The sequence below is a fragment of the Oratosquilla oratoria genome, chromosome 4 (genome assembly GCF_046742065.1).
Source record: "Oratosquilla oratoria isolate Oo_2021 chromosome 4, ASM4674206v1, whole genome shotgun sequence".
Classification (NCBI taxonomy): Eukaryota; Metazoa; Arthropoda; class Malacostraca; order Stomatopoda; family Squillidae; genus Oratosquilla; species Oratosquilla oratoria.
Genome location: NC_134780.1, coordinates 6,338,365 through 6,352,696, shown reverse-complemented (window position 1 = coordinate 6,352,696; position 14,332 = coordinate 6,338,365). Strand labels below are relative to the sequence as shown.

The 14,332-nt window shown below is 36.5% G+C and overlaps 1 protein-coding gene across 1 annotated transcript in view; it reads left to right on the top strand.

Annotated features, from left to right (window-relative positions):
* The window catches only part of LOC143024607 (epidermal retinol dehydrogenase 2-like), a 130,357-nt gene extending 116,387 nt beyond the window's left edge, over positions 1–13,970 (top strand). Inside the window, exons 8-9 of the mRNA XM_076183465.1 lie at positions 2–134; positions 6,773–13,970. Of these exons, the coding sequence (XP_076039580.1) occupies positions 2–95 (94 nt within the window). The 3' untranslated portion in view covers positions 96–134; positions 6,773–13,970. The remainder of the gene's footprint in view (position 1; positions 135–6,772) is intronic.
* Positions 13,971–14,332: the final 362 nt, after the last annotated feature.

The window sequence follows — 14,332 nt, the reverse complement described above, 5'->3', positions numbered from 1 at the left end:
GACTCCTGCCTCAGAAAGCCATATACCTTTGTGGACGTGTCATAGGAGTCAACTGTTCCATGGATGAATTCAGGGGCCGCAAAAAAGTTAATTAGTTGCTCAAATCTAGTCAACACTACAGTTGGGTGTGGACGGTGAGCACACCAATACTTCATAATTATCTTTTATATTTATAGTCTCAACTTAATAGCAGACCTCATATTTTTTATGCTTTCACTTAAGTTGGTATTTCTTGCAGTTACCTAAGTCCTACAATTTTTGTGGGTTTCTATCTTTTCTTTTCTTTCTTTTTTTTAAGAAATTGCTCACATATTATAGTACTTTATTTAAATGTAGTCTTTTTATGTTGAATCTTAGTTTTTCATATTGTTTGAGGTGTTAACTGATCTTTGTTTTCATAAACGTCCTCAAGGTAAGTATAGTTATTAATTTATTTGCCTCATTAATAGTGCCATTAGAGATTTGTCATTGCTCAATACAGCCAAGGAACTAAAGATCATCATTACTTTTTAATTTTTAAGTTGCAATAGTGTCATGAGCTGAGATTTTGCATGTTAGTAATTGCCATCTCTTACTCATGTTAGTAAACACACTTTTTCATAATTCTGACTTTTTAAGAATCTTACATTAAGCTGCAATTCATGTACACCAAGCTTGGCCAATATAGATCACACATATGCCTCTGTGATCAAAATTAATACTAAAGAAGTTTCTAATTTTTGTGCACTCCACAGCTAGCGTTTAATGGTTAGTAGACAAAAAGAAAAGAAATACTGATGTCAAAGGTTTCAGTAAAAGATAACCACAAGTAGTGATTATAAGACAGTTACTTTTAATTTGATAATTATATTAATAATTTTTGCCTCATGTTTCATTGACTGGAAACCTTATAGTAGCTGTCAGTAGATCATAGGCCCTATCATAGATCTCCCTGGGAAGAAATTTTTGTCTGTTGTTTGTGTTGTATTAGTGTGAAACTGTTTCATCTGGCTTATAATGGTAAGAGGATGGTCACTGGTTATCAGCTCTTTTTATGTGAGAAAATGGGGGAAATATAGTTGAAGTTGAAAGAGAGAGACCTTGATCCCAGTCCAGAGACGGAGTGTCAGTACCTCTAGGCTGCACCTCCAGATGGGGTCAAGACAGTTGAAGGATTTTGAAGACAAGCAGCAGGAAGATGATTCCTCCACCTGTTAGCCAGTAATATAGAAACAAATTCAATTCAATTTAACAGTTTATTCAACAAAATATCACACATTACATTTTCATGTTGAAGATGTATATATATATACATACATTTAAAGGAGAGAGCGGAAGCAATAGCTTATAAAATACTCTCCCCATAATACCAAAGCTGCTCCCAGAAGAGGCTGGATGACTGCATCATAGATAATTGTCCAGGATGTAACATTTCACCCCATACTATACAACACATTATGGAAGTCTGCATTGTACACAATCATGCACACAAACAGTGCAGAATATTCTCTGTAAGGAATTTGTGGGAACACCCGTTCCAACCATGGTGTTCCTTAGGGAGACAGGACTACTCAACCAGCAAGTCTAGGGAATGACAACAACAACAGACAATCCATATTACCATGATATTATACAAACAAAAATTCAAAATTTCTTCCCAGGTTTCTTATCAGTAAAACTAGAGGCAATAATCAATATTGTGATCAGTTTTTTCTTTATATATATATTTCCATAGTATGTTCTTTTACTTTTATCTAGATACTGAGAAAATTATTTGTCTTAATATTCTGTATTGTTTAAGAGTGCTATTTTTAGTTTTTTAGTTGTTTTTTTATATGAATTAAGCTTTTTATGATTTGTTCAGTTATATTTGCTGCTACCCTACAGTTTTTCGTTTTCCATTATTAAATAAAAAATATGAAGTCTTTAGAAGTTATTTTTAAGATAAATGAATGATTATAAACTAAGACTAACAACACATTGTATGGAGACCAGTTAATTCTAAAGAGAGTAAATAGAACTGCTGAGGCAATAATGACAATGAATTCAGCGGCCTTAACATCCAAGTGGTTTACATAAATAAGAACGATAAGATAATAAATAAATAAAGCTAAATAAGAACGATAAGATAATTTTTGCCAGTACAAAAGTACCTGCTTGCACTGGCCTTGCAAGATGTTCAGCAGAAAGAGTTTTCATCTTGCTGGATATTTTTAAAACCTGTCGACCCCTTGACCTCCATCAAAGGCCCAAGGGCCTGGCCCTCAGTCTCTGGACCAGGCCCAATATCTCTTTGACAACTTCTACTGTATTTCTTCCACCTTTTCACATACTGAGACTTCTCCTCTCCTATTGTTTTCAACTGGTAACATCAAAACACTCCCACATTGATATAACACAAACAATAATCCAGTATTTCCTCCCAAAGTAACCTATGGGAGTGACCAAGGACCATTATCAGCCACTGTTGGGCTGCAGGTTTCCAATAAGTAAATTTAAGGCTGGGTTATTATTATTGTAATAATCATTACCTTAAATTTCACTGACTGCAGACCTACATCCCCACAGCAACCAGTAATGGATCTCTCTAGAAAGAAACACTGGGTTATTGTCTGTGTTGTGTAAGGAGCATAATTTCTCTGTCACTGGTATATAGAAGTAGGAGGATGAAGAAAATGTTGAAGAAAATGAAGAAAATTTAGTCCTAGCTAATAGCTAGTGTTGGAGTGTTCATTTATTGTCATTTGGCTGAGGGCAGCCATATTGGATTTTTATGTGGTTCATTGAGTAGACACCAAGTGGTTGGTAGTGTTGTTGAGCTGCTATGTGGAGTGCCGGGTCTCCAGTGTAAAGGATGAGGTGACTGGAGCAGGGTTGGAGCAAAGATTGAAGCTAATACTGGAAGCAGAGTCTGATAATGGCCTCTTCTAAATGCCCTCCTAAGTTTGATAATGAATCTGAACGTGAAAATTGGAAAAAGGATATAAGCATATGGAGTGAGTTAATTGATTTACCTTAAGATAAGCAGGCATTGGCTCTATACTTGTCATTAACTGGTTGGGCTAGAACAGCGTCTTCTGAAATTAAATCAACAGTTCTGACAAGTGAAAATGGTGTAAAGAGCTTCATTGAGAAACTAGACATATTGTTCTTGCCTGATAAAGGTCGCCATCAATTTGCAGTGTTTCATGATTTGTATAATTTTAGAAGAAATAACAAGAATATAAATTAATATGTGAATTTGAACATAGTTTATACAGGAAGGTATGACACTATCGGACTCTGTGATGGCTTTTATGCTTCTTGCTTCAGGCAACTTGGCTGAGCGTGAGACTCAAATTGTGATGTCAGCAACCTCTGAAATCAACTATGCTAATATGAAATCTACTTTAAAACATGTCCTTGGTCAGTAATTGAGTGTGCACTCAACTCAGGAGTCATATGTGGACGTAGGTGCAGAGTATCCCTCAAGCATTAAAGCTGAGCCCATTTTTTGTGACAATGATAAAGAGGTCTATTGTGTCACCTATGGACAGCGACCACATAGATTATCACATAGACACATATTTCGAAGAAGAGGAAGAGGAGAAGCAATGTCAACACAAGTTGACTTGAGTGATCAAGGAACTAATCGAAGACTCAATCCTCTTGGTCGGGATGGCCAAGTTTCACGATGTGTGATATGTGATTCACATTACCATTGGGCTCGATATTGTCTGCATTCATACAAGAATAACAAAGAGTCATCTAGGGGTATCGGTGAACGAGATACTGGTGGTAATAGTGAGGAACATATGATACAAATATCATTATTTGTTGGGTATACCAGGGATGGAAATGCCAAACAGACTAAGATTATGCGTTTGGTTAAGAAGTCTCGAAATTGCGGTATTTCGGATACCTGTTGTTCAACTTCAGTTAGCAGTCAACAGTGGTTGGACTGGACAATCTATGCGATGAAGAGTTGGCCATGGTGAGAGAAGAAAAATCTAGCTGTACATTTATGTTTAGTAATGGTGTAACCTATAAATCCACTAAGCATGTAATATTTCCATGTTGGATTGGAGGTGTGAGATCAGAACTGTCAACCGATGTTGAGTGTGATCTTCCACTTCTGATTAGTCAATGAAAAAAGGGAAAATGGTTCTTCATTTTGGTAAGGATTCAGTGAAGATTATGAATAGATGATTGAAGTTAAAGATAGAATTGTTAGGTCACTACATGTTGCCACTGTTCTTGTGACTAGAACCAGGGATCCAGAATGTGTTGCTGGCTTCACCGGATAGCAGTAAAACGGCTTTAAAACTTCATCATCAGTTTGTCCATCCAGGTGCGGAGAGATTAATAAGAATACTGCAAAATGCTGAAATGTTGGAGAAACATAAAGAAACAGATTAGAAGTGTTACTAAAAATTGTGAAGTGTGTATAAAGTATAAATGCTCAAAACCTTGACCAGTTGTTAATATGCAGATGTCAGAGGAATTTGATGAAGTAATTGCAATAGATCTGAAACAGGTACAGCAACATCTGTTTCTTGTCATAGTAGATACTGCTTCAAGATATTGTGTGGCATAAACCATCACCAACAAGTCTGCAGGTCAGTAGCTAAGTCCAATGAGCTGTCGGACAATGAGAAGAAAGAATTCCGTGCTCTGATTGGTCAACTGAGCTGGATAACTACACAAACAAGACCTGACATTGCCTTTGATGTGTGTGAACTGAGCGGACATTGTAAAAATGCCACAATGGCTGATGCTGTGAGAAAGCTGTCAGCTGTGGAGGACTGTTTATGTGAGTGCTTCTCAGACGCCTCCTTTAGGAATCTATCTGATTGTGGCTCCCAGGGAGGATTTGTGAGTTTTCTCAAGGACGGGGAAGGAAGAAGATGCCCGATTTATTGGCAATCAAGGAAATTGCGCCAAGTGGTGAAATCCACATTGTCTGCTGAGACTTTGGCACTCATTGAGTGTGCTGAGGCTGCTTCCTATCTCGGACAGATTATCAGGGACATTGTCAAATGCCAGACCTTAGCTGTACACTGCTTGGTTGACAACAAGAGTTTGGTGGAGGCCTTGAATTCTTCTCATGGTGTGGAGGATCGTCTTTGCATCGACATTGCACTGCTGAAGGATATGTTGCTGCATGGTAAGATTAATTCTGTTTCTTAAGTCAGAATCTCCGACCAACTTGCCGACTGCCTTACTAGGAGAGCGGTTATAAGAAGTAAATAAGTTATAAGAAGTTTTTAGCTAAGAAGACGTTTATTCATGAAATGAGCAAGATTTTATTCCGTATCAATAAATTGATCTTGGCCATGAATTTTATGTACCTTCAGTTTTATCTTCAGTTGGAAGAAAAAGAGAGAGAAATAAAAGACCGAGCATTGTTGGAATGTTCATTTGTTGCCATTTGGCTGAGGCCTGCCATTTTGGATTTTTGTGTGATTCAGTGAATAGACAGCAGGTGGCAGTATTGTTGAATTGCTATGTGGAGTGCTGGCTCCCCAAAGTAAAGGATGAGGTGACTGGAGCAGGGTTGGAGCAAAGATTGGATTAAAGCTAATAGCTAGGACTACATTTTCTTCACTTTTTACGAAAGGAAAGCTGACAACTATCAAATGTTCTCATCTTCCTACTTCTATATATCTATAAGAGAGATCTTGAGCCTTGTCCAGAGACCAAGATGAAGGTGAGAGTGTTGACAGGTTTTGAAGATGAGTAGCAAGAAGTTTCTGGTGTTTATCTTACATGATGACCATTTGCAGGTACCCATCATTAGTCTCTCACATGGATACAGTGTTCATATTATTTTATTCATCAACTTGTACTCCTTGTATGCATTTTAGATATTGATGGTTGTTACATCAAAGATAAGGTGAGGTGTTTACTGTACTAGGCAGTATCTTACCTTGGCTGAAACCATCATTTCTACCCATTGTGCATAGGTAGTAATTTGAAAAGATAGTAACATGTACTTAGAGTAAATTTAAAGTTACTGTATACATATGAGGACGTACTGATGTTGTATCAGATAATTTTTGTAAAGTTGGTTCCTGATGCTGTTTTTATGAAAAAATCATCACTGTCATAGTAAAAGAAGACTAAATTTATCTCAAGATAATTCCACAATAAACCCAGTTTTACCTAAAATGTGTAATTCATATATATGTGTGTATTCACCTTGTACTTGAAATGTTAATTGTTTTAAGACACTAAACCTTTATCTGTTCAGTGTACATAGTGTAAAGAAAAGTGATGTACATGTGTGCTTAGTTGTGTATATTGTGTGATGCTCTTGGTGCACTAACAGTTGATATTAACACTAACTTTGAGTGGCTTTGCTAGAAATAAGTTACTGCTTTACTGGATATTTTATGTTAGGATAATGTTGTTTGTTGTCACATGTAGATTTTCTTGCCATATGAAGTAAACTATGGCAGAAATCACATTTGACTAAAATAAGTTTTTAAAATACTTCATAATATGAGGCGTCTAGAATAGAAAGGAGAAAATGCTGGCATCATGCATAAGTCATTTTGCCTCTTAATATCAAATGCTCTTAGAACCATATTTTCATATCAAGGTGTGGTATTTACCTCTTCTTATTTTAGATACCTCATATCCATTATATTTTTTAATTTATAATTATAAAACAAAAATTGACAATGGAAAAAGTATTGAATGTATTCATTTTACTAATTATAAAACTGACATACTGATAGATATGTTTTGTATTCTAACTTATGAATTATCATGAAAATGTATATGTGACCACATTACAATGGTTTTCCAGAATCCTGCCAGTCAAAGGCTTCTTCACCATATACAAAAATGCTGGAGGAGGAGAATCAATGAATGGTTTCAAAGGAAAGAATGAAGAGCCCAAAGGAGATCCACTTCTAGCTGCATAAAACTCAAGGGCTTCTCTGCTGCATATTCTCCTCATCAGTATTGTTCTTCTACTTTGATTAAAAACTACAGCATCTTCACACCTAACTTTATGCTACTATATTTGTCTACAAATTGCAGCAACACACCCATTCCACTATAATCCTAGTACAACTCTTGTCCCTTCAGTTTTAACTTCATATAGGCTTAGTAAACAGTATCCATGATTATTTAATGACTATTAACGAACATCAATTAATGCTGTGAAGAGTACTATATTGTTTTGTCCAGCATTCTTCCACACCTGTTGAGATGCAGGCAATCTCCTTCTGGTGCATTGTCAACTAAATTAGGTGCAAGCTCAATGATAGGTAGTACAAGCATATGATATATCCAGGATGCCTTAACTTACTAGATTTCTGAACACATATAGAAATGTGAATCATTTGTTAAGGAATCGTATATATATAACAAAAATAATGGTTATGTATATCACTGTAATGATTTTTGAAGATTACATATTACTGTTCCTTCATAATATATATGAATAGGGTTATTTGACAGTATGCTAGAAGACAATACATTCATGAGGGAATGTGAGTACTGTATAAGTTAGTTATATATACAGTACTTCGAGATAAGTGTTGAAATGGATTATGAGCTACCTAGAACTGTTTACACATGAGTACTATTGTCTACTGAGGTATATTTGGAGGGACCAATGGTGAGTATCTGCTATAGTCTGTGCATGCCACGGAGTCCATTCAGGCATACGTCATGATTTACTACAAGCCATTCTCCCAAACCAACATTAGCACATGAGTATCTCTCTTATTTCTCATCTATGTGCTGTTTGATTTTTTTCTGTATACAGTAAGTCCTCGTTATACGGTACATATGCGCTCCTGAAACCTTACCGCAAATTGAAATTACCGTATACCGAACCCATTATAACATGTAATAATAGGATATGGCAGACGTACCTTCTCCCTGATCTTCCTCATCAAAATATCTAGCGGATACTGTATCTGTGAATTTTTCTTACTGTGAATAGAATCGAGGGTAGTAATTACCAAATACCGTAACTGTGAATTTACCGGATAAAGAATTACCGTATAAGGAGGACTCACTGTATAGTAAAGGAAGTTATATAGTACAACATGCATAATTTTTTAGGATAATAATAATTGTTGCCCACCCTGTCCCACCTTTCTGACTTGTGACACCTCGGTGTGGCAATGTGAGGAAAAAACTTTCCCACATGCCATAGAATTTATTTAGATTGTTATAATCCTCATGCAGAGGATTATAACAATCTGACCCAGGACAGTGGGCAAGATGCAGGATGACCCATCATCCAGGAGGAGCCAAGATAAGAGGGAGGGAAGGGGGTGGGAGTGGATTTTATGCCTTTGTTTTTTGGCTACCTCCCTTGTAAGAGGGAAAATACCTTTGGTGTATGTATGTATGCAAGTATGTATGTATGTATGTATGCTATAATCATATAATGTGATACTCATTGTACTATAGTTTCCTTTACTATATACAGAATAAAAGAATAATAAAATAGTACATAGATGTGAAACGAGAGAGAGAGAGGCATGGCTAGTAGTAAATCAACATATACTACACCCTGAATGGACTCCTTGGCATGTAGAGGTTAGAGTACACTACAAGTGATGGTTCTCACACGCATTTTCAGAATTGTTTGTTGAAGATGACAACTAACAAGAATTTTGGTAGAGTAAACACCATTCAAGGACAAATTCTTTATTAATTGTACAATTTTTTACTCATTGGAGCTTTTTCAAGTACAAAGATGAAGAATACAAACTCTTGAGTATATAAAAGTCTTGGTGAAGGATTTCCAGAAGGTTAAATGGGTGGGGCAGCTCACAATGTGTCTTCCAAAACAATTTTCAACACAAGAATTAAATTACTGTGGATACAGTGTTTAACATTCTAATTCCTCTGGTGAAAAAGGTTTTGGAAGACAATCCATGAGTTATCCCAGCCTTGCAACCTTCCATAACCTTTACCTGGTTCCTTCATCAAGGCTGACTCAGACTTTGTATTCTTCATTTCTGTACTTTAAAAATTTCCAATTATCAAAATGTTTTACGATCAATAAAGGCTTCATACTCAAATGGTATTCACTCTGCCATTTTCAAAAATCCATCAATACAACTCCATCTAGAGGTGCAGCCTCATGGGGCTGACACTTTGATCCAAGATCTCTCTCTCCGCCAACTTCAACTATTCTGTCCACTTTTTCATATCAAGAGAGCTGACAACAACCAAAAGCTTTCCTCCTCCTACTGCTATAAGCTGGTGACACAGAAACTGACCCACACTAATACAATGCATGCAGCAGTCTAAACTTTCGTCTTGGAGAGATCTAAAGGAGAGCACAAAGCCATTCTCAGCCATACTGGAGCTGCATGTTTCCAGGCAGTGAAACTCAAGGCAACAATTTCTATTATCACATAGGTATGTTCAACTGCAAAGTTTTTGGAAAATTACTCCTTTTCAACTATTCAAAGTTTTTCTTTCTTCTCTTATCCGCATTGTGAAATTAAAGGGCATCATTATACCTATTTAAAGTATTTTAGGTGTTAGTCATAAGACTTTAATACAGTGTCATTGACAAAAACTTCAAACTAAAAGGCTTTTTTTATATACTATTTTAACCTTATCATTTTGTTTTATTTTTTTCCATGCAAACAATAAAAAAAGTTGCCAAAGTTGAAGCATGACATTTCAGGGAATTAACAAAAGCTCCATCTAGAATGTTACGCCATGTTATGAGTGTCCAGATGGAATGACTGTTAATAGAAAATCAAAACTTCCACTGATACACTGGGTTGGAGAGTAAAAAAAAAATCCCACCCTATAAAAGTGTGCTGATATTTTAGTCTTTTTTTATTTTAAGTAGTCATGTATAGATTAACAACATTAATGTTAATCATAAGAACTTATATATCTGTATCATTGTTTTCGGTGATTTTCATTTTCTCGACTAGTCCTCTTAAAGTACAGTGTTGTCCAGCACCCATGTCTATCTACAAAAACTATTTGTATACATTCATAAGTGAATAGGCTACTAGAAGGATATGGTATTATTCCATGTACCTTCTGGTTTACACACACACACACACTTACACACACGACTCAATGGCACAGTGGTAGCATTCACAACTGCTGCTACAGTGGTCTGAGTTCGAATCCTACCCAGGGCTGAATTAATTTCAGTATTGCTGCACTGTGCGTCATTACTCCAACTCTCATAAGCAGGGATTTGGATGTGTGCATGTGTAAGGTCACAGCATTACCCATAAATCGGTCATATATGAGCTCAGAGCTCTCATCCAGGAGGGTAATAGCTGTCAATCACAAGTCAAACACGCAATCCAAGACCACGGTGGTGAATCACACGCACACACATACACACGGGTCACTATGAGCATAGTTCCCCTTCCCGTATAATACAACTATAAATACACACACACACACACTTATATATGTACAATCATTCATTCTATAGCCTTGGATCTCTCTTGTCAGAGACTTGTGACCCCAAGGAATCTGCCCACAGTCACCAGGGTGGCCCAAAGGTCACTCAGAAAATAAACTTTGTAGTGCTGTTTGAGATGGGTGAATGTAAGACAGTGTAAGAAAATGTTTAGTATCATCTGTGTGATGATTGTATATTGGGTATATAGTGTTTACTATCAGGCCAATTCTGTTACATTTGTATCAGCTGTGGAAGATGAGTTTAGTGTAAGTGGACCAAGGTTATTATTGCATCTCGGGAGTGTATTCTCTTTCAAGTTTATGTCTAGAGGTATCTGATGCAGTATGTCATTATTCTTAAGGCACACGAAATAGTAGTTGTTGTCTCAAGTTTCACTGTCTGAAAGCCTGCAGCCCTATATTGGACAGGAACAGTCACTGGGTCCTCCCATAGATCTCTCTGGGAAGAAACATTGGGCTATTGTCTGTGTTGTATTAGTGTGGGGATCTTTATATGTCACTGGCTTATAGTAGTGGGAGGAGTAATCAGTAATCAGAATTAAATAGTATATCATTAAGTAGAGTATGAAATATAAAATCCAAAAAAATAAGATTTAAGTCTCAGGGAATAGTACATCTCTCTTACTACTGAGCACTAGCCTACATAATCTGAAGCAGCACATAATATAAATCCAACACCAAACAGTAAAAAAATATCACTTACATGCACACTAGTATGATTAAAAAAATTCCAAGTACCCACATCAGACATTATATATATATATATATATATATATACACCAAAGGCTTTTTTTTCCCTTACACGGGGGGGCCAAAAAGAAAAAGGCATAGAAATCACTCCCACCCATTTCATTTCCCATATATTCCACTCCCCACCACCCTCCTCCCTCCCTCCTATCTTGGCACGTAAGACACAGCACATCCACAGCAAGGCCGCTTCATAAATTCGGCGACCTCCGTCCCCTCATGCAGAAAAGGAGAAGACAGGGAGAAATCCCTTCGGGCTGCGTCAAATTTTTCTCATACATACTTCCTCACCCCCCATCCCCCACCCACTCCCCCTCATGCATCACAGCCTCATCTGTACACAACTCTTCTCCATTCACCCCTATCTTCTGTCCTTTCCTGTCCTTCCTCTACAGACATTCCTCTCTTTTGTAAAGCCCCTTCCACCCAATCCATCCATCTCATCGTAGGACGCCCCCTCATATTCACTCCTTCCACCTCCGCCTTCCACACTTTTTTTACTAATCTTTCTTCACTCATTCTTTCCATGTGTCCAAACCATCCTAATACTCTTTCATCAACCCTATCTCCCATCTCCCTTTCCACATCAGACATAGGAATCTATGAATATAAATTGTGGAACAAGAAAGGAAAAGAGAGGCAGGGTGAATGTTTCAAATCAAATAAACATGCAGGTAATAAGCAAAACAGACCAAATAATGCCTGAAGTATGATACTCAGGCATGTATACCAACCTACCCCATGGTTTCCACAAGACATCTACCTAAAACACGCACACACACAGATCACAAAACAAACCCTTCTAATTAGACCAACCAACAAATCCAATACTTCTTCAAGGACTCTTAGACACTAACCTAGAAGAGAAGTCACTTCCAAGACTCACAATTAATGCTAGCACACCTGTAATCAAGTCATCACCCAATAATAAAAATGTGCCAATACAGAATTAGCCTGGAACTAGACACCAAATGCCCCAAATACAATTACCATGCAGAAGACATAGTACATTATCATATGCTGCACTACATTCACTCCAGCTAACCCCATAAAATATTTTTACACTAGATATTAACCTAATAAGAATTAATAGCCTCAAGCTATCAGGGCATAGATTTAACCAAGAGGTAGGGAGAAATAATATTGTTGCCCAAATAGTCAGTGAATAGGATAAGCTGCCCACCGAGGTGAGTGATTGTAGTACCTTTTAAAATTTGCTTGAATAAACTTTTCCACATTGTCTTTGATTTATGCAATCTGGACGGGAACAGGGTAATCTCTCATCCCTAAAGCCGTGTCCACACTTGTTGCATTTCCACGTATCATATCATCTTTGCATACCACCTAGTGATATGATACGGTGCAACAGGGGATTGTACCCACTTGCTGAGTATCTATGTGCAGCAGGCGGATATGCAACAAGTGGGTACAATACCCTGTTGTACTGTATCACATCACTAGGTGGTACACAAAGACGATATGATACATGGAAATGCAACAAGTGTGGACGTGGCTTTAGATGTTGAGGTAGGATAGGTGGTTAAATGGCTTTTAATCATGTATGGCCTGGATGTCCACTTTGATTTGGCCACTCCTCTTGTAAGAGGTCACACACATTTGCATAAACACCCATATAAAATGCTATAATATCTTCTATAATAATTCATGGTAATGTACAGAAAATGAGCTATGCTTGTGAGGTACCATTTCTGTCTCCATTAATCAAACTTAGAGTTAAATTTGTTTATGATCTTTGAGTAGATTTTTATTTCCTAGACTCTTCCACAAGCTAACATATCTTTTTATTTTCTTCCCATGACCTTGTGATGCTCTCCCATCCTACATCAAGATATTGTCTCAATCAGTTTTTCCATCGGATTGAGTAAATTGCACCGTGTCTTTTCATTTTCTACATGCCATTTCACCTTGGAAACACATGGAAATACAATAACAATTGCTTAAAAGTGATTTTAAAAAAATGCTTATTAACTAACTTGTCACAGTTTTCACTCTTACACATTGTGAAACTGTGCACATTGTACTGTATATGTAGGAAACAGAGAAGGCTATGTAGTTTCTATTCTTAGACAATGAAAAGTTGCCTTATCCCGTACTTCCTTCACCCCTTAGGGATTTCTAGCTGTCTTTCCAAGGATTAGACAAGTAATTCCTGTAAAATGAGAAGTACACTGCTCTTGGGAGGAAAATTGGAAAGGTTTTGTTTTCTTGTTTTCTTCCTTATTTTCTTTGTCTTCCTTTCAGTTTTTGTGAATATGAACAAAAGCTGTTCATTATTTCAGGTTTTGTAAGATACATTTTCTTGTTTTTGAAAAACATGTGTTTTATTCCTGATATATATTAATGGAAGTGTATGAAACACTACTTTCATATTTGATTAATGAAAAATAATTTTTGCTGTGTATGTATGTGTGTATGTTGTTCTTCCAAGGTACAAAAAAGCTAGATGATTGTGGCATTGCAATGACCTGCATTTTTTTGTCTTCTGTCAAACAGTAGACTGATGCATTTATTTTATATATTCTTTCAGCTTTACATCAAGTCTGCCAAAGCTTTTACTAAGAATTAATAATCTAGTGATTATCTACAAAAAAAAATTTAGTTCTATTGTCTTTTGGTGAGTTTTAATATAGACTTGAAAGTGTTTAATTTGTAATCACTTTGTGGTATTTTGGATGGATTTGGATTTGTAAACTTTTTGATTTGATGAATGTAAAACAGGGTCCTTAACTTGCAATATACAGTTTGTATTTTAACTATATTATGATTGTATCATGATTATGAATATATGATCTGTAATTGTAGCCATGTTTTTGTTTAATCCTATATTCACCAGTACTCAGGCAAGATGAAATTCATGAAATAGAATTTGAAAAATAGATAAAATTAAGGAATTCTCATATTGAATACAAGCTGCAGAACTACCCAAATATATATAAAAACTAGTTTATGAATTTTGAAAATAAAAAGGAGATTGTTCAACACTTTCCTGCGACTAATAACCATAATATTAGATTTCAAAATCTTAAGCGATAAAACTGGTATGATATGATAATACAGAAGAAGGGCAAGATCAATTAGTTAATCAATTCATTGCCCAAGATATGTCTTGCTAAAGACCCATGCCACTGAGAAATCTATTCATGACCACTTCGCCCACAGGTCA